Genomic DNA, 21,704 nt, shown 5'->3' with positions numbered 1-21,704 from the left:
CACTGCTCACACCTAGCACCAGAGCCTCCTATGAATGTTTTCACCACCTCACAGGTAACTTAGGCCTCAAAAAGCCAGGTATTAATCAAGTCCCACGCTCTCTGGTAAGGGAGTATCTTATTCCCTCTTTCACCTTGTTTCAGCTACTGAGTAGCCATTCCCAGGACATGGAGTCACACACACCTAAATCACATCTAGACCAACTATCACCATGCAAATAAGCCACAGACACGTTTGCTACGAAATACGTAACCATCGCAGTGTCCAAATTAAAACAGAAATTTCATTTGAGTCTAGTCCACTGAACTTCAATTTCTTCACAAACCTAACATAGACTCATTTCTTCCATAATTAGATCTGGAATGATTACAAGCTTCGGTGGAATCCAGCAGACTATGGAGGTGCTGAATTCATCCGAGTACCATCTGGCCAGATCTGGAAGCCAGATATTGTTTTATATAACAAGTAAGACTCTTGCATATTTATCTTCTTAATTCAGAAAGAAGGGGGGTGATGTTACTAGTTTAAAAAAAAATCAGTAGCAGATTCGCTGATTTAACTGAAAAAATCCTGGTTTTCAACACACTCGTGTCCCACATCCCCCTAGTGCTGTACTCACCTCCACGCCACCTACATCAGCATCACTGGGCAGGAGTCAGCTCCTAACCTGGAACTTTGCTTTTCCCCGTCACAAGAGCTCACTCTTGCATTATTTTTATCAGTCTGCAAGGGAGGTGGCAAAGAAGTTCCCTTAGACTGCAAGGCTCGTGTCTGCAAGTCAGCCCTTTAACTGAAAAACCCTACAAATTCTAGCTTTTCAGCAGTTAAACTCACCATTTGCCATCTTTCACGATAATAGTGTTGACATATAAAAGCCACAGCTAAGGTTAACTTTGGATGTCAGTCGCTGAGACTGTGAGGAGCCAAACTGTAACTAAATGGATCCCTCTGCTCTGTGGGGAAGCAGTTCTCAGTGACATGGACTTAGCCACACAGATCCAAAGCTTAGGTCTGTGGAACAACAGCAATGACACTCCTTTTCTAACCATGGCCTTAAAACTTCAAATCACATTATTAGTTTTACTTTTTCAAATAAACAACTGAAATTGTCACACAGATCTTCTATGACCCATGTGATCAGGATAGCAATGTAGGGCTTAAAAAAACCCTCACCAAACACACTTTTTATGCAAAGATGCACCCAACCCTAATCCCCCTTTCCATAGCTACTACCTGCACTGTCCACAGAAGAGATGGAATACCAGTACTGCAGCTATCTTCTTATCAGCCCTTGGGTTGTGGCGTGCTTGATCTGGAATAAAATAGTTCGGTTGGAAGGGACCTGCAATGATCATCCTCTCAGACTGCCATTTGCAATATACTATTTACTGCTTTGAGTATTTCCTTTCAAATTCTCCATGGTAAATTTATACAGCTGTGTATTTCAGTTTAACTATGCAAATTTATGACAGCTGACTCAGTCCTGCACATGCAGTTCAGCTCCATGTCAGCATGTAATTGTTGACTTACCCCGAAACAGATTAGAGTCAATGTATATAATCTGAATATATGAAACTACCTGGAGTAGCTGCATTCTAATTTTTGCTTTTTTTATTTGCTTTACAGTGCAGTTGGGGATTTCCAGGTTGATGACAAGACAAAGGCCCTATTAAAATACACGGGTGATGTGACCTGGATACCTCCAGCTATATTTAAAAGCTCATGCAAAATAGATGTAACCTACTTCCCATTTGACTATCAGAACTGCACCATGAAGTTTGGTTCCTGGTCTTACGATAAAGCCAAAATTGACTTAGTTTTAATTGGCTCTACAATGAACCTGAAAGATTACTGGGAGAGTGGAGAATGGGCTATTATTAAAGCTCCTGGGTATAAACATGACATCAAATACAACTGCTGTGAAGAGATATACCCAGACATCACATATTCTCTTTACATCAGACGTTTACCTTTATTTTACACTATCAATATGATTATTCCATGTCTGCTGATTTCTTTTCTGACCGTGTTAGTTTTCTATTTGCCTTCAGACTGTGGTGAGAAGGTGACACTCTGCATATCAGTCCTTCTATCCTTAACAGTGTTCCTTCTTGTTATCACAGAAACCATACCTTCTACTTCCCTGGTAATTCCACTTATTGGGGAATACCTCCTTTTCACCATGATATTTGTAACTCTATCTATTGTCATTACGGTATTTGTACTCAACGTGCACTACAGAACACCCAAGACCCACACGATGCCTGTGTGGGTGAGAACCATTTTCTTGAACTTACTTCCCAGGATCATGTTTATGACAAGGCCTGCCAATGATGAAGAGAGTAATCAGAAGCCAAAACAATTTTTCACTTCTGAGTTTTCCAACTTAAATTGCTTCAATAGTTCTGAAACCAAATGCTGCAAAGATGGCTTTGTGTGTCAAGATACGGCGTGCAGCTGTTGTCAGTACCAACGAATGAAGTTCTCGGATTTCAGTGGCAATCTCACAAGAAGTTCAAGCTCTGAGTCTGTAGATCCTCTGTTTTCATTTTCAGTTCTGTCACCAGAAATGAGAGATGCCATTGAGAGTGTTAAATACATTGCAGAAAATATGAAAATGCAGAACGAAGCAAAAGAGGTAAGAACATATTTTACTGTTACTCAAACTGCAGACACCATCTGCCATTAGTGTGCTTTCTAAGATGAGGGGGGTGGGGAGGAAAGGACAACACAGACCATTATTTTATAGAAGTAAATATTACTGAAGCTGTACTAAAATATATGTAATTTTGAATGCAGGTAATGTTGGGAAGCAGCACAACATTGCCTTTACTGACAACACATACACTGAGTGAAGCATGTTAAGGTAACCACTGCTGGGGAAACACACTTGTGTATCCATCCTACAAGATTTCGAGTGAGGATTTTCCAAGTTATAATCTTAATAGTGGAATTTGCTGACTCTGCTGTTAGAAAGCTACATTCTCCCTCCCACTGCTTACTGTCAATAACAAAGAATGTAAGAATGAATGTCCTTTGCAGCGATGATATTGCTTATTCTGCTGCTGCTGCGGAGTAAACTGCTGCAGGACAGGGACCATCGTCTTTAATAAAACTGCATCTTAACGCAAAAAAAAAAAAATTAGTTTTCTTTTTATCACGTTCTTAAAACATATTAAGAGCAGTAGCAACACGACCACAATTGTCACTGAATTTAAATCAGCTGCATTGCAGACCTTAAAGTTAGAATGAAGGTATTTGATTATGCTGAAATCAGAACTTCATTTAGAATTCGTTAGTATAGAAAGTCTGAGGTTGTTTTGGTTTGCCTTATCAAACAACTTCTAAGCTAAAAAGCGCAAAACTTCTAAAACAACGAATGCATTATTATTAGCTTTCCTGAAGAAAAATGAAGTAAAAAATTAAATTTTCATCTCAAGAGTTATTATAAAATGATCACCTAATGTAGTTACAACTTACATAATACTTTAGTGCCACTCTTGTTCTAATGCTCACTGTAAAAAGAAAATTAGAAAAATCTGGTTTTTTGGAAGCTTGGTTCCCTCTCTACAAGGAAGGTAAGATGATGGACTTTACACCATGCATGAGAACACTTACATTTCAGTACCACATAGGAAATGTACCAAATAATTATACACCAGTTAACCTTTCTCTTTTTACATACTGCCTAAAGATCAGTAGGAGCAGCCTGTTTCACTGAAGTTTTCCAGACAAACCTGATAATCTAAGAATTTCACTTTCATTGTTGGCATACAGACGAGAAGCTGTATCCCATGAAGTCCAGTGTCTCAGTGAACAACTCTGTATTTGAAGTAGCAGCTTTTGGCTTTGCCACAAATACCATATTCAAATAAATAGTCTCACAAACGAATTCATTTGTCAGTGAAAAGAGAGATAAGTCAGTTGTGCAGAGATGAAAGACATCTACATATGGAAAAAACTATGCTCTCTCTGTTAATTGGTACTAATTGCTAATGCAAGTTATTCATCCAATAAATATGCCTACTTCCTATTCAATTTATTTTTCAGATTCAGGATGACTGGAAATACGTTGCCATGGTAATCGATCGTATTTTTCTGTGGGTTTTCATCCTGGTATGTATTCTAGGAACAGCAGGATTGTTTTTACAACCCTTGATGGCTGGAGATGAAATGTAAAGATTAAATACTATGTTGTGAAATCAAATAAAACTTTTGCCAACCAACTCTGCACCCCCACTCCAGCACCTCATGTCTCTTCAATGTGTAGTAGAGTAAGGATCTCTCTTGGCCTCAACTTTGCTTGACTAAAGGTGTTAAAAATGTGAAAACAGGAAAAAAAATATTTTGAACATTTATGACCGCTCATCTCCAAGTAACATGAGCTATGCTCGACAGCTACTTTTTACAGTAACTGGAAAAGACACAGGTAGTACGTTAAACTTGATAGGAATGCTTTAAGAAGGGGTTGATAAAGAAACTGAAAATTCCATGAATATTCAGAAAGTCCAGACAGATTGAATACTTTAGGCTATTAGGTTTGTTTCCATGACTCTGGTGCCAAGTCACTTCAGACCATGACAGGATCTTCTTGGAACAAGCTCGTGCTGAGTTCGACACATGCCCTCATGAGAACAAATGGTTTAGGAAGCATACATACCAAATTACTAGAATGCAGACATTGCCACCTGGTGTATCATATGACTCAAACTGTGGGAGGAAAGCACCACAGGCAGCTTTATTACAAAAGGACAACAAATAGGTAAATAATAGATGATGGTAATTAAGCAGCCATAATGTAAACACTGTGCCTCCCCATATTTCAATGTATGAGAAGACTGTCAGAAAAAATAAGCTATTCAAACTTAATAATGTTTAAAACTATGTACAAGTAAAACACACACTAAGATACAGTCTCCTGGTTATGCAAAGGATCAAAATAGTTTGATAGGATAGTTTGGCTACAGAAGCATCCCACTATACTACAGTGTTTTATGACAAGGGAAGGCAGGCAGATACGAAATTGTTCTGTAAAATATGCTAAAGTTGCCTCTTAGGCATACGTTTCTGGTTTTAAAAATCAGTAACTGCGGATAATTTAAGGGCATGAATAGAGACTGCAACAGAATACTGTAATGAGAAAATATTTTGTAAAAATATGAACTGTTCTGTACTAAACTGGAAACTTTCTGGAAATACAGAGTATCAAGTGATGTACCATTTATGAAAATACAGAGTATCAAGTCATGTAACATATATGAAAATAAAGACAATCAAGCTGTTGTAAATTGTGCACTTTTTTTTTAAATTTATTTTGACCGAGTGACAAAAACCTCTATAGGTAGTAGCATTAGCTACATTTCAATACATTCAGAAAGAAGTTACGTAAGTAAAGGTCCATGCTTCTGAGTCTATTAAAATTGTTTCAGACACACCAGATGATCAGCTGAAGAACCCAAGGATTCTAGTATCAGCTAACTTACCTGTATTTACCATGATCAGGTTGTAGAAGTGACTAAAAGAAATGCATGCATTTGCAAAAATTTTGAGTTTATACAACTATAAAGACTGTGACTCGATTGACCAATATGCTGCCAATCACCTTATGATATAATTGAGCAGTCTACGGACATCATTTAAAAAGAGGAAAGAGATGGGGGGGGGTTAAAAAGACATTATATATATAGCTAATCTATAGTTTCACTTACTTTGCTTTCTGTTCAGGTAAGAGTAAACTTCAGTAATTCAAACCCAAATTCAAAGGAGGACTATAAAAAGATTTTAGATTTCCTCTTCAAATGCAAAGTATTTCTGCAACTTCCACACAGAGAAAGTCACTGATGCATTGTTTAATCTTAGCAATACTGCAAAAGTTAAATTTATTATATTAATGGATTAAACCAGATCATCTTCGCACATTCACTTTTTAAATTATTTATGATGGGAATAGAGGCAATATGGATATCCAGTGCCAGATGTAATTGTATAACTGAACAAGAAGAGTTACAATGAGAATTATCTATTAATTGGTATTAAAATAAAAAAGATGGAACCAAAAACATTTTTAAAAAGCTTGCCTGGCATCATTTCCCTGTCTGCGAGCCTTAAAAAGCTACAGAAAAACAAGAATGGCCTACAGGTGAAAACAATTTGAAATAAATATTCAATTATATATAAGTTATGACAGAAACAATCAGTATTATAATCAGTACAGTACCAAACAGTGCTATTCTGAAGGATATACCAGGGAGAAGGATAGGGGGAAAGTATTCATTTTCCAAATTCATAATCACTATAAAAACTTTCATTATCAAAGACATCACAATTTACATTAAACTTTTCACCTAAACATGTTACTGTTAATGCAGTAATTTAAAACACAACAACAAACTTCCCAAGACTTGCTCCAGTTTGGTGTTACTGTATTAGCCCTGCAGGATGCACCTATACCATGAAGTACATTGACAAAACTTTGGTGCGGGAAAACTGCCATTTATTGTAGAGACTCCTCCGGAAATAAAGCTTTTAAGAAAGGTGGCATTGGAATGAATGTAAAGAATTTAAAATCAGTACTTAAAGAATATATTTTAATGGATTATTTAAAAAGTTGCAAGTTCATTTTTCTGAGAGTGCTGAAACCCAAAGCATGCAAAGCTGTTTACATATGGTTGTATAAAGGGGAGAACCTATTAAAGGTAGATTTCCAAGTTCAGTTTAACAGATGTGTGAATATTTGCTAACACAGCATAGTAATTCTGAACCTATTTCCTTCAGAAAGGCATTCCCCAAATTCCATCTATCTGTGCTTAAAAAATAATTCTGATTATCACACGAAGGCAGGAAATGATTAACTTGTTTGCAGATAACATACCATATCAAATTCTTTATCAAGAATAAGGAAATCTGAATATTACAGTCTACTAGAATACTTGTGTAACTTGGGCATTCATTTAATTGTCTTTGCCTTCTTTTCCATAGCTGATACAGATAACGATATACATGTACCCTGTAGGCATATTAAGGCTTACTGTATTAAATGTTCATGCTAGTATGATAGAATTAACAAGCTTTTAAGTTTAGAAGAAAACTCCACTGGAAATTCATAAAGGAAAAACATAGCCAAATCAATATTTTTACTTATATGTTGAATGCATGGGAAGTTTAAATTGTATTTTCATTATTATTTTAAATTTACTATGTAGAAACTTTATACTTTTACAACACATTCAAGAGAGCTGATAAACATTTTCCTTCACATATTAAAGTAAATTGAAATAAGCAACCCTGCTGAGTAGATATCTGCAAATATTTAATGCTCAATATAACAATTTATATAGTAATTTAATAATTGGACTACAGTGATCATCATTGAAAAATTTTTAATCCTTCTATTTTGCAGTAGGTGCCAGTGTATGCTTTTCTGACATATCGTACATGCAAATGCTTGAGAAGGTCCTTTTAATTCTGACCTGATTTACAAGTAACTTAGTAGACTGGCAATAAGCAAATTGAATTCTATGTGTCCTAGGGATGCCATGCTTCAATATAAACATAATTTTCTGGCTTTGGATATTTTATTTATTTTACTCTATCAGAAGCATGTCTACAAAGAACATGCATGGAAACAGAGCTACTGCAAAACTCCTTAGCGCCATATTAGCAGGAGACAGATCTAAAACTACTTTATGCATTTGTACTGCCTATGTGTGTGGGTACTATTATACTTGCCCATTTATGAATAACAGGAATAAATAACACAAGTGATCCAATTATTGAAACCAGAAGAAAAGTCCATAGAAACATTCGGTCAAGCACCTGAGCAATAAATTTCCAGTCTTCAACAACCTAAAATACAAAGAGCACAGGAGTAGTTCAGACTGTGCGAGAACAGGTGAAAATACAGTACCAAGCCCTGCAATACCTCACCACTTCACAGTCCACTTTTTTCTAATCAGGTCCATTTAGTAACCCCCTTTAATAACTTTCAATGATTACACTATGAACTAGAACAAACCTCCCTCGATGAAGACTGAAGAAAGACCAATACTAGATTTTAGCACAGAAACTAGCCCTGACAAGCAATGAACACCCTGAACTACGGAGTGATGAAATTGGTATGCAATTTTCTAACACACTACAGGATTTAGGATTCATGCCAGAGTGTCATTATACACTGGAATTCCTGGGTAGGAGCTAGAGCCAAAAGTTGTTAAACCAAACCAACCAACTAAAACAATAAATAAAAAATTAACAGTAGACAGCAGCTGTTGTGTTGCACGCAAGACTTGAAAGCTGTGAAGTTACTGCTGCACAGAATTGTACACTAGGGAGAATACTCACAGTGCTTTCCAGACTGTTTTCCTTTTTGACAGGATTATTCATATCTATACACAGTTTTGAAGTACAGCAGATATAATTGTGCGAGCAAATTAAAACCCTGCCAAGCAATTGCCTTCGATTTGAACTGGAGCTATCCACATTTCCCAGGTCTATTGCTTCCTAAGAGACAAAGGTATAACAGCACTAGCTGTGCAGCTTTTATTAACAGTGCTTTGCAATTGCAGCTTGCATTCTTTGGAGCCCAAAGATTAAAATACAAGTGAATTCCTGGTTGGCTCTACTTTAATTTCTGAGGTCACAACAACATTACACACAAAAACCAAAACACTTACCACCTCCCTTGTCAGTCACAGTCACACAGAGCAAGTTCATTAAGAGAAAACCAATCCTTAATTTACAGGAAATTATATATTTAATAGCAAACTATATTATTTGTGTAGTTTATATAATGCAGGGTATTAGAAGCTGTTTTAACAGTACAATAGATACATTTATTCCCCATATAGGATATATAAACTGTGACAATGTCAGAGTTGAATCCCAAGAAGTTACATTAGAGGAGTTAGCTTACTCCTAGACTAGGATGCAAGAACCTGCTTTCAGCAACCCGCAACTTCTGACAACAGGCATTTCTGTACAAACTGAAAGAATATCAGGCTTTGCCATCAGAAACAGCAGTATCATGAGACCACACAACAAACTTCTGTATTTCTACACTAGCCTGAAAATATCATTTAAGTCTGATGTTCTAATTGTGCTAGTTTAAAAAGCACAGAAAATAGATTCATAATGCTCTTACCCAAATGGTGTGAATATCCATTAAGGTTAGTTCAGAGTGCAAATGTACAGACCAAAAAAAAGCCTTTGACATCTTTTGATATAATTTAGAGACAAATAATAATAGGGCTAGAAGAAAACACTCAGTAAGTCAGCTAGTCCAAGACTGATTTCAGCATAAAATGACCAACATGACTACAGCTTGTATTTAAACTTATTTGGGTTAGGGCAGTAAAACTGGTTGTATTTGGAATTGAAAGCTGCAAAATAAGGGTAAGCAGTATTTATTCTAAAAATGTAAGGCAAATGCATTTTTAAAATGAAACATTAAAATGAAAAATACCTACTTCTCTCACCATGAAAGTCACATCCAGCAGCACTGTAGGGAACAGTTAGTGTACATATTCTTGTAACAGACAAGTATCTCTGAAAATATGTAATTCACAACATGAACCTACTTACAGAAGGCGGCAAAGGACCATATTGTCCTTGGGTTCTGTATCAGCCCCATGTCTACAATACTGTTCTATCAGCCCAATATCTACAAGAATTCTCAGTGTTGTACCACACTTGAAATTCTTTGCAGAAGAAATAATTACATGGCTTCCAGTGAAAGACAAGAACTGGAAATCCCATAGCACATATCCAATACGCAAATGCACGGTAAACCATTACTTGGTTTTCTCATTTCCAGTTTTACAAAATCAGTGTAATAGGACTAATGCACCCACCTCGCGAACTTCATTCTCCTTCATAACATGCCTTGTAATATATCGGATAGAATCTAGAGCTGCTTCCAAGGTGTTCCTAGATGATTCTGATCCATTCGTATTTCCTGTTTCCTCCTTCTGAGCGAAGTATCTATCTACATGACTTCTCATGCAAAGCAGCTTGGGAAGTTTGTGAAGAAATATCTTGCGAACCCAAGGTGCCATAGCATTGTGTGTAGATGAAGAACGATGATGAATATTGATAGCAAAGACAGTTATCACAATGGACAATGTCACAAATATCATAGTAAACACCAAGTACTCTCCTATAAGTGGGATAACTTTAGAAGATGATGGAATAATCTCTTCAATAACAAGGAGAAAAACAGTCAAAGATACCAGTACTGAAGTGCAAAGTGAAATTTTTTCACCCTCATTTGAAGGAAGATAGAAGACAAGGACAGTTAGAAATGAAAGCCCAATACAAGGAATAATGAGAAACAATGTGTAAAAAAGTGGCAAACGTCTAATTATAAATGAATATGTAACGAAAGGATACCAGCAGCATCCATCAGTCCTATTTCCCTTGCTCCCTGTTGCAGCCACTATTTCCCATTCTCCATTATCAAAAAAGTCTCTTTTGTCTACATCGTAGTCTTCAAGAATTATATCAACCTGTGAGCCATCGTAAGTCCAGGAACCAAATTTCATAGAGCAATTTTGGAGGTCAAAGGGGAAGAAAGTTACGTCAATAGTACAAGAACTTTTGTAGTTTGCTGGTGGAGTCCAAGCAATGGTGCCATCATATTTTACCACAGTTTTTGTAGATGTTCCCTCAAAACGTCCATCTGCACTAAAAGAAGAAATATATACAGGCTATTACAGTGGGGGCTGTGTGAGGTTCTTAAATAAGAAAATATGTCTTCTTATTGTCATTTCAGCTGTTTATCCTTTCTCCCCATTCATAGCCAAAATTTTGTATTGTATTCTTAGACAACTTTTTTTTTTTAAATCTGAATCTCATACATTTAAGCAGCTTTGAAAGAGTGAATAATAACTTCACATCACAAAAAGATTTGTGCAACTTTCTATGGTCCCAAAGACTTATGCAAGGAATTGTAAAAACTCCTGACTTTATAATAAATAGCATGACCAAACTGGTGTTTCTATTGGTAATACAGACTAAATACTTTTTAATTTGGCCAAATCATAATTATTGAAGAAAAAAAAATTAAACAAGTAAAATAATACTTGTGTGCCACCTCCAACCTTGAATTTACAATTACTGCAACAGGCTCAAGTCAGGAAATGTACAAGCATTGTATATGCACCTGAGTTGAACAGAAAGGTTAATTCAAAAGTTATTGCTTCTGAGATCTGTTAATTCTGTGAAAAAAGTATTGTGTAATTAATTTTAAATCCATGCTGAATACAATTTGCATCAGCATGAATTACTTTCTTCCCTCTCATCACTCTACACTATTAGTTTGCACCTAACACTGTACAAGACATTGTTTTCTAATTAAAAAAGAGTTTACAGGCAGAAGTAAAAATTCCATACCAAAACAGCGCAAAATGTTTAAGCATTTAACATGGCAACAAAATTATTTGCATGCAGAGACAAATTCTTGCATGTATTCTTAGCTCTACTAATTCTATAGGCATAATCTATCCAATGAGCCTCTGAGAAGTACCTTGGGCCATAAAGTTTGAAAGTAAATGTATTTTATATGAGGAGATTAAAATCTTACTTGTCATACAATACTATATCTGGAATCCAAATAGAATCTGATGGGACACGAATAGATGTTATTCCAGCATAGTCTTCGGGATTCCACCTTAATTTTACATCTATCCATTCCTGTGGATTTGTCAGACATAAAAATCATTATTATTATTAAGTTAATTTAAGCAGAGTATGACTGAACAAAAATAGGCTTCTAAAATTTGCAGTGAATTTGGTGAACAGACATCTATTTACCTCATCCAATATTTGTTTTTCATTGTAAGAGCCACTTGACAGTATTTTTGTACAGAACTTAAGATATTAAAATCCTTTTTCAACGCATGTATATACAGAAGTCATAGCTATTATAACATACAGACTATTAAATTTGAAAAAAGCTTGTTTGGAATGAATATCAGCTATTTTGGAAGCAGATCATAAGCAATTTAAACATTTTCATCATCCAAAAAAAAAATCAGGCTGTAACTCTCACACAATAGTCATTCCCATTTCTACCAGCAACACTAAAAATAGCAGGATTAAAAGCACAGTAAAAATTTGGTAAGTTTACACTTGAGCTAATAGCTCAAGAGGAAAAATGCAGGTCTCTAGGAATTCACCATAACACAGAATTTTAACGTGCATACTCAGGTCAGTTCTTATTTTATTTTAACTGCTTCAACTGCAACAAGTTCTGCAGAAACTATTAAGAGGTCACAAAGTGTTATGACTGACAAACTGCCATCTCATACTTGCTGAGTAATTCAAAGTTTTCCTGAAAAGAAAAAATATGCCTGAAGTTACAGTTACTGGAGAAGAAGAGAATGGGAAGCAACAAGGTAAAAAGCCCAAGGAAGTAGCCCCCAAAAAAGTCAATTAGAAAGCTAATAATTATAATTAGGGTCACCAAACATTCTTGAAATTAAATCACAAATGATTTATGAGCAGCATTTCCCAAGTTAATAGTGGCCAATAAGTTTTGCATTGGACTCCAATTATTATAAAGCTTGAGGCTTTCTCCTACCAATAAATATTCTTAAGAGGAAAAAGTAGCTCTTTATAGCAAGCATAAATAAATTTGAAAATTGTAATTCTTCTGTGATGTTTATCCAATAATCTCAAGTACTCCACAGGAGAAAAATCTTAAAACTATTATACTAAAGACTACACAATCCCATACTTTATATGGTTCTTGAAAGAAAACTTATGTACCAAAGCAGTAACTTCTATGGTTGGACACACACACCTTGGTATATTAAATGGCCATGCAATGCCATACCAAATTTCCTTTAGTTATGCAAATTTTTAAAAATTTACCTCTTTCTGGGGTTTTTGAGGGTTTTTTTAAAGAGTTTATAACAATTAATCCTTTAAAGTATTTCCAGGAACATTTTAAAAAAAGATATTATGTAAAATAAAAATTTATGCAACAAATATGTTTTTTTCTGAATATACAGTTAATTAGAAAAGTTTCTTACAACTTCTGACTTGCAGTTATGAAGCTTCAGAATTTTTCATCACTATCTTACACATACCTGTTTCAACCAGACGTTTGTTGTCATCAACTGATTTTTCTCATCCTATAAAAATAAAGCATATTTTATTAAAAAAAAAAAATCTGCACAGTACATTCCTAACTGCTTTAGTTCACAGAGGTCTGTAATGTAAATCACAAAATACTTCTAAAAGCATTCCAGTCACTGCTTTTTTGATGTTTCTCATCAAAAAAGTTCTCATATAAATATACAGTCATGACCTTTGATTATTTAACTGTTAAAAGTGATATTTTTTCTCCTTCTGTGTCCCTCTTCTCACTTCTAATTTTTATGTGACTCTATTTTATGCAGACTTACTGTTTTTCTACAGAAACATAAAGAAACAGCTGACATACGGAAGAAAAACTACCCTTTACAGCTACAGTCTGTGAACTCAATTTGAAAATAATATTCTGAAGAGAGTAAGTATCAGGGGGAGGGGAAATAATCTGGTTCATCACTTTTACTTCACAGGTAATGCCAAAAGATAATCTTCATTGCTATGGAAGTGACAAATTAAAAGACTTACAGGTTTTTTTGCTGATTATGAGGGAAAAGCCGCAGTATTTGCAAGTGTTCCTGAATTTTATGAAAATGAGATTGATAAAGTTTCAAAATATGTGTTTTTCCCACCGAACCAATAAATGAAAACACAATTCCCTAGGCTTAAGAATTTCATCTTTTTTTTCCCCTGAAAACTCCACTCAACATACAAGCCATTTGTCTTCTCAACCTCTTTTCAATTACTTTTTCATGCCCCTATCTACAATGCCTTTTTTATTACCATGATGATAATTTGAGAGGGTTAACCTATTCTGTTTAAGCTAAAATATGCACAATTATTTCATATGACATTATGCTTCAGAATTTTAGGAATTAAGGGAAAACAAACCCCAAACTTATTTACTATACATACCACATCTACTAGCTGAGAGATAGCAAGACCAAACTTTATTTTTATTGTGTCATTCAAGCGTTCCACTGGACGAACCCATTTTTGATAGTCTTCAAATAAATGTTTAAACAAACGATCTTCACTTTTAGCAATAAAAGAAGGTTCAGATATACCTATATAAAAAAAAGTCATTGATTAACACTGATTTAAATGAACAGTATACATCTGCATTCCTGTGTCCAAAGAGCTTCAGATATGTCTATACAGACTCAAATTTCTCATCCTATCCTCTCTTCCCTGGAAGCATGGCCAAGGTCTTGGAAGAATTCTTATAAAATTACCTGGTTCTATTAGCATCTCCATGCCACTATCACACTTTGAAAATCTGACTCAAGAACATAGTTTTAGCAATAACAAAGGAAAAATTGCACTTACATCATTTAGCTGGTGCCATGCAATTACAGAAAGCCTCTAAAACGGAAAGCTTATCTGTGGGGGACTGAAGTTCTATCATTCTGAAACAAGGTGGTACTTTGTAAAAACCTACATCCACACTACACAGGTCTTCAGTATACTACTGCATGACTTGCACTGCAGTTTGAAACACCAGTCTCTTCCTGTTTGATACATTATTTCCTCTAGCGTTTGGTCACATCCATGTCATAAAAACTTTGCAGTACTTGTAAAGCACTTTTCCCCCACACTGTTTTGCACCTTGAACACATGGGCCTATCTATTTACCAGTCTATCCTCCACTTACTCTTATGTTTCACTGACTGGAAGGCACCTGTTCAGTTAAATAATGGTATACATTCAGTTACTTCTTTTCAAGGAGCCATTTCAATGCCTGGAGACTGATGACCTGGAACAGCCAAAAAATCTTTGTATAGTTTACAAAGAAGTCTAAACTAAATGCATTTTTTCGTCTCCGGAGCAAATGGAATACATGGTAGAGCCCTGGGAAAAAAATGCAGAAAGTGCAGGCAGAGAGCAGCCCAGACTTTAAAAGAGATTTGTAAATTGCCCTGAAGTACCTCATCAAGCAACCATTGTCCTTTATCTTTGGGAATCCAGAAAAAATGAGTTTTTTACCAACGTGATCTCATTGAAGTGTAGCAATAGAAACCCTGCTACCCAAAAACCTCCCCAAGTTTAAGGCTTCTCCATTATGAGAACCCATGCAAAAAATTATAAACCCGAAATAACAAAAGAAGGGCAAACTTGGGAAAGAAACAGAGATAGGGGAAGAAAAAGGCAAGATCAGTGTCTAGTGACAGAAGTCAGAGCAACCACCAGAGGACATGAACATATGCTCTAAACAAGGACGTTTATTACTCACCGATGAGATTTAAACTGACTGAAACAACTACCAAAAAAATAGACCTAACAATTATTATAGTCAGCTTAAGGGACAGAGTAAACCAAAGAAGGATATTCACAACCATCTTTTTTGTAATGCAGATTTAAAATATTATATCATTACATAACTGTATGGCATGACCTCTAGAAATGATGTACTTACTAACAGCATCTATCTAAAAAAAGATATATCAGAAACAGAAAAGCACCAGATAATGGCATAAACACATTAAAACCAGAGACAGTCATCCATATAAGGAGAGATTTAAAAGATTAATATAATTTTGTTTGGAGAGGAGGTGAATTTAGTGGACATAAGAGAAGTAAAGCAGTGAATGATACATGCAGATAAAACACTGATGGCATTTAACCCTTCTCATAGAAGAAGGGAAGGAAACAAAAGCATCAACTAAAAGCAGTATACACAATTTCTAGATGAAGCTCATTACCATAACCATTCAGGGAATGAGAGACTGGACATTGGACTAAAACTTTAGAACTGCCTGGGATTACTAAATTGTCAGTTACATCAGGTAGCATCATACTTGCATAGGGTATCAGTTCTCATTTCATACAACTTGCAAAATCTATTTCAGAATTTGATCAACAGTTTGACAGCTTGCATTTGTTGCTGAGATTTGGCTAACACCATGTAAGCCATTAATTTAGATGGACCTAACCAGACTAGTTCTATCTAACTGCAACCACTGCAGCCTAGACAACTAAGACGGGCAACATCTAAGTCCCCTCCCATTCATCAAAGTACTCCTGTGACAGCAGGAGGTTTCTGCTGCACTGCAAAAGGCTGCATTTGCAAGAACCTTCAGACAAAACACCCGAAGCACTGCAGAGCCCAACCACAAAAGAATTCCCTGCCTCCTGCATTACAGGTTTGGAACAGTCCAATAGAACTATTGTTACAAATACTAACTGGATCTTCTCTGAAATTTTACAGCAGGCGCAGAAGCAGAATGTAGCTTAAGGAATAAGATCAGCGAAGTGGGAGCAGCAGGACTTCTCCTTCCAAATCTGACCATCCACTAACATACTACTGAATGGTTCTTGTTACAGGCCAAATCAGCATTTGGCTTTTAAGACAGTTCACCCTTCTGTTTCAAAGTACAAATCTGTCTGTATACAATGTATGTCATTCATTTATTCATTCACAAACACTTAGCAAACAACAAGTCTTCTTCCAGATGTATTATTCGTACGTGCTCTACCATTTAACACCTTTCCATTTCAAGACTGCAGAAATGTGGGTTGTGTAACAGCCAAGAACTGATGTGCACTGTACCACTGAGCATACTGCAGGTGGAATACGTGGAAACGCACAGGACGTAAGAACTGCTGCCAAAAAGGAGGCAGCAACAGAATGTTACACACACACAAGTTACCTTCATAGCTATTACGTTAAAATACACTTATTGTCATTGATACCTTAGGTGCAGTGTATCCTCACTAGTCAAGGATTTTTTTCTTATTTGTAACTATAAATAGACTTGCCAATTTCCGCTTTTTGCAGACATCCAAAAGAATGCTTCCTGAAGACACAACTTAATTTCTCTATTTCTATATCCCTATTTCCTGAATTATGAATGGGTTTGTGTATATTTCAGCCTAATGTTTCATAAATACTTTTTTGTATTAGCATTAATCACATTTCCCTTTTACAGCTACAACTCTCAACTGATTTTTTTTGTACAATTTGAGAATGACTATGCAGCTGGGTATTCTCTCTCCATTAATTGATCTTGAAGCAATGCAGAGGCAAAGTTGCACTTTCACCATTTCTGTGTTCCTGTAAGATGACCTCCTGTACAGCTATACAGCATCTGCAGAGTACATGCTGTTTCCAGATTAAGCTTCTCTTAAAACACAGTATCTGCTGTGCTAAATGCTGACATGTTCCTTTACCACTTCTATATGCTTACAGATTTTTTTTTCAAACATTTTACACTCAGACCTCCAGTATACTCACTGATTTATTAAGATGACCATATTTACTAACAATATATTTTAACTAATTTTTTCCTTCTTTTTTTCCTATCACAAAAATATTCACACTTGTTCATAATTTGAGTTTATTCTGTTTATTAATAACCTGGGGCATACTGGTCTACAAAAAGCAGTTTAAACTGCATGGGGAGGCTGGAGATGGCAATGGTATATTAAGAGTCAGCAAAAATAAAATGAAGAACCACTCCTACCTTTCCACATTTCATTTCATAGGACTACACAGCTCACTTGGTATACAGGTGTTTAATTCCTCTTTTCTGTATGTCTCTATGTTTTTTAGGTTATGATGAAGGGTGTAATTCCTAGTTACTTACTGGTGTTGGCAGCAGTAGGAAAAAAAGAGTGAAGAACTGGTGGCAAGCAGAAAAAATGTACAGAAGAGATGAAAAGAGAGGAAAAGCTATGACTAGCAAGATAAACAACCTGGACTACAAGTCTCCTACCAATCAAATGGGAAGAGATCATGGAAGCACTCACCCCTGCTACTAGCTCACTGTACTAAACAAACCTAGAGGATTTGTAGCCTTTGAAGGGCAATTCTCAGCATGCCTGTATTTGTGTGACTTCATTTTTGTTGAGGTCAGGTAACTTCTGCTGTCTAAATCAAAGGTTGCTCTCTATATTGTTCAGTGATAAATCCCAGTATCAATATTTGCTTCATAAGGTACATCTGAAACTTCTCTGCTCACTCCCTCTTGATGTGATTCCATGTTCACCCAGAAAAATCCCTAAGTGACATGAGAAAATGCTGGATAGCTGAAATTTGAATTCTGCAAAAAGAAGACAAAGATTTATGCATAAAAGCAGACTAATGATTCAATTTTTTAAAACTTTGAAACAGTCGGAGCACACTTTTGACAAAATGGTAACTACAAATTCTAATTAAACACTTGACCTCAGACACAATTGTATTTAAAAATTCAGTCCTACCATTTCCCTCCTGAACACTTCAACTTCTTTATTAAAAGTACTTTGGAAGAGCTATTTAGAAAAGAAAAGGTAGCATTACCTGACTCTCAGATGCATGAATAGCAGCTGCTAGCTGCTGCAGGAACTTTTACCATCTTCTGTTTACTCCAGTGCTTTCAAGTTATTGTGAGGATTTCTGCCTTCTTTCTTACCTAGCTCATCAGTCTCCTGCCAACCAGTACCAAAATAAAATGACATATTGTGGACATAAAACTACCAAGGATTTTGAACTGCAGTACTGCTTAGCACTCACCAATATGAGCAGAGGTACAAGAGCTGCACATGGGAAGCAGGGAAGATGTTTCTCAAATTCAACTCAAATTTAAAACATTAAAGTTTCCAGCTTGATAATTGGAAAGTAGAATTAAACTATCCGCTAATAACCTGAGATCAAGGGTCAATTACAGCCCATGTGAATGAATGCATTTACAAGTTTGATTAATAACAGTGTAACAGACTTCCATGTAGTTCGTAACTAATCAAGAAATAGATATGATCAACTGTGGATTGACAGCTAGTCTTTAGATTAAGAGCTAATTGGAGCACAAACCATTCCCTTCTGAATACTTGTGCTATAGATTCTATCGTAGATACACACAATATGCCAAAGAGCTTCCTGAACTCCACAGTGAAATTATTGTCAGCAGTGGTCTCCTGATTAACAGCCACCTACAGGTCTGTGGCATGGCACAGCATTTCCATGCAAGTTCACTGATACTAATATTCTCCAACCAGTTTTCAGGAGACAGAAACTGTAATCCTTCTCCCTGCCCAACAGTTCGGGCATGTGAAAAAAGGCTGCCTCGTGGTAAAAATTCTGGTCACTCTGAAGCCAGTGGGACGTTTCCTGTAACAGTCACAGGATTTGGTCATCTCTCTTTACACCACTTCTAACCACTGCATCATTTTCACTGACCATTCACCTGGCAGTAAGGACTGAAGATGGACTGTGAAGACAGCACTGAGCAACGACGAATGCAAGCAGCAGAAGTGTGCATAAAAGTGTGGATGGTGCATGGAGTAAAATGAACAAGTATGTAGTACCTTAAAAGTAGAACCATTTATTCATATAGATTTAGAGGGTATGCATCATGGAAGCAAACATAAATCTACAGTGTATGCACGGAAGACCTTTACCTTAAAAGTAGAACCATTTATTCATATAGATTTAGAGGGTATGCATCATGGAAGTAAACATAAGTGTATGTTTACTTACAGTGTATGCACAGAAGTGTATGCATACTTACATAAGTGTATGCATACTTACAGTGTATGCACAGAAGACCTTCATGCATAAGAGACACAGGTCTTGGGCTTCTCACAAGTTGCCAGTGCAGCCCTGAGGGCTGCAGAAGTTGCACAGTGGCATTATCTTCTGCCATGGTAGCATTATGCTCATGCAGCTCAGTTCCAGTCTCGGATACACTGGAACGTACCTACCTACGGCTCACAGAATCAGATACTCTGCTCAAAAACTGATGCAGAGTAGGAAACCTCAGAACATACAGCATCATGCAAAATCAGGTTTCACCATTCTGAAAAATGGGAAACTATGCAAGTATTTCCTTCCACAGTTGCTTCTACAAATCAACACAGACATTTCTCCACAAATCAGTGTTCATGTTTTTCTTCTGAAGAATCTCTAAAGAGAGCACAAAATATTTTAAGCGAAAAATCACACTAAACCCATACAAACAGGAAGGTTTGCAGTTTCCTGTTGGATAGGGAGAAGGAAGGATCCGATCTGTTAAGTTAAACTGAGCGGAAAACATTTGGATGCGTGAATTCCTGAGGAAACACTACCACAGGTCAGCAGCATGGCACAGCAGGCTAAACATTGTTCTCCATCTCCATTAAATTTGTGCATTTAAGTCTCACCTGTTAGTTTAAGATTCAGAGCAAGGAACAAAATTTATAATTTGACTGTATTTCAAATCAGCACATATTCTGTCTTGCAAACTGGAGTTATCCAGAAAAAAGGGCTAGTTAACCTCTGGACTATTAACTAAAAGAAACAACAAATTCCTTTTCAAGCACACCTAAAGTATGGTAAAAACAAAGTCACATCCATAATTCACTGCTACTCATTAGAATGAGTACTGCACCACAAGCAAAGCAATACTTCTACTCTGATTTAGGCTGTTATTTCCATTTATCCTATATTTTAGTAATTGGGAGCTATAATATTCTAGTGTTTTTCATCTTCTTAGTAGGAAATTTATTTTAGAGCAAGCTAATTGTGAAATGAAAATTTTATCCTCACTATATATGATCAGTTGTCAGTGAAGTCAAACTGTTGACTGGTGCCAAAAGGCAAAATTTGGCTTAACCTGGCTGTAAGTAATTTCATACAATCATACATATCATATAGCATAACACAATAATTTCACACAGTAATATCTCTGTCATGATGGAAAACACTGCTTTTCCAAATACCGAGACCAAGAGTAATTTTTTAAATCACATTTAGCAATAGCAGACTGAGGTTTTGTATGTTGAATTAAAACTGAGATGTCAATACAACTCACTTTCCTTAAACCATATTTATGACCATTTTTTCAATTTTGATCTAATATTAAACGTAAATGTCATTTTTCATTCATTTCTTTTCTGCTTTTAAATACTGCAGTTATGTCAAGGCATGTGGCAAAACTCTGAGCAATGTACCTAAAAATTATGTAAAAGCGATGTTTCGAAACAACTATTTCTAAATAATTCTTAAAAGAAGCATTGATTTCACTTCTTTAATCTTTGTGTAATTTTATAAACATTTTAATTTCAGATGCATTTTACATCCTTCAACTCTGAAAGTTATATCCTCATTAAACTATGAGACCGACCCTTTTGAAGTCAAAGAAACAATGCATAACCAGACCAAAAAAATTTTGTTATAAATTCTTAAGAGGGACATTTTTAGGTGCAGCCAGACCCACGTGCGACGCTGCAATCACTAAAATATAGGATGTACGTTTGCCTCCACGCCAGCCGCAAATGCACAGCGCACGCACCACAGATCTACAACTCGTCTGAGGAAGGGGAGAAAAAAAATGAACGCTGCCACACTTCAGATCTTCAAAGCGGTTTATGTTCATTTAACGAGTGTAACAACTGCGCCATGACATGTGCGGTACTCAGGACGGATGCACCTGAAAACCCGTAGTTTGGCAAAGGGATTTTTCCCCTCTCCTGCGCGCGGGGCAGCTCCGGTGAGCCCGTCCGACCGGCCGCTCTCGTTACGTCCATTTGTTAACAACCAGCGCGGTCCTACCTCAGCGACCACCGGAGCCCAGCTCCACCGTGAAATCAGCCCCATCCAGCTCCATCTCGGCAAAAGTTGATGGCGTGGCGAACGAAGCGTGACGCGTGGCCGCCTC

At 36.4% G+C, this 21,704-nt stretch overlaps 2 protein-coding genes across 2 annotated transcripts; one reads left to right on the top strand and one right to left on the bottom strand.

Annotated features, from left to right (window-relative positions):
- Positions 1–355: 355 nt before the first annotated feature.
- CHRNA3 (cholinergic receptor, nicotinic, alpha 3 (neuronal)) lies at positions 356–4,179 on the top strand (the record flags this gene model as incomplete). Its single annotated transcript, XM_010160377.1, has 3 exons — positions 356–465; positions 1,627–2,638; positions 4,051–4,179. Coding segments are annotated over 3 exons (1,251 nt in total), but the record flags the coding sequence as incomplete, so codon positions are not given.
- A 3,504-nt stretch (positions 4,180–7,683) lies between these two features.
- Positions 7,684–14,346, bottom strand: CHRNA5 (cholinergic receptor, nicotinic, alpha 5 (neuronal)). The gene is made up of 6 exons (XM_010160378.1): positions 14,325–14,346; positions 14,005–14,156; positions 13,089–13,133; positions 11,579–11,688; positions 9,849–10,680; positions 7,684–7,845 (listed from the first exon to the last, which is right to left on the bottom strand). Exons 1-6 carry the CDS (start codon positions 14,344–14,346, stop codon positions 7,684–7,686), a joined length of 1,323 nt encoding a protein of 440 aa, XP_010158680.1.
- Between the last annotated feature and the right edge of the window lie 7,358 nt (positions 14,347–21,704).

This window comes from Eurypyga helias, unplaced genomic scaffold, assembly GCF_000690775.1.
Source record: "Eurypyga helias isolate BGI_N326 unplaced genomic scaffold, ASM69077v1 scaffold28001, whole genome shotgun sequence".
Taxonomy (NCBI): domain Eukaryota; kingdom Metazoa; phylum Chordata; class Aves; order Eurypygiformes; family Eurypygidae; genus Eurypyga; species Eurypyga helias.
This window is presented reverse-complemented; position numbering and strand designations above follow the sequence as displayed.

Excerpts from the sequence above, each read along its gene's own strand:
- CHRNA5 (XM_010160378.1), bottom strand. The coding sequence starts at position 14,346 with ATGGAGATGCTAATAGAACCAG. Across the intron at positions 14,157-14,324 it reads GGAGATGCTAATAGAACCAG|GTATATCTGAACCTTCTTTT; the intron begins GTAATTTTATAA and ends TTTTTTATATAG. Across the intron at positions 10,681-11,578 it reads GATATAGTATTGTATGACAA|TGCAGATGGACGTTTTGAGG; the intron begins GTAAGATTTTAA and ends TTCTTCTTTTAG.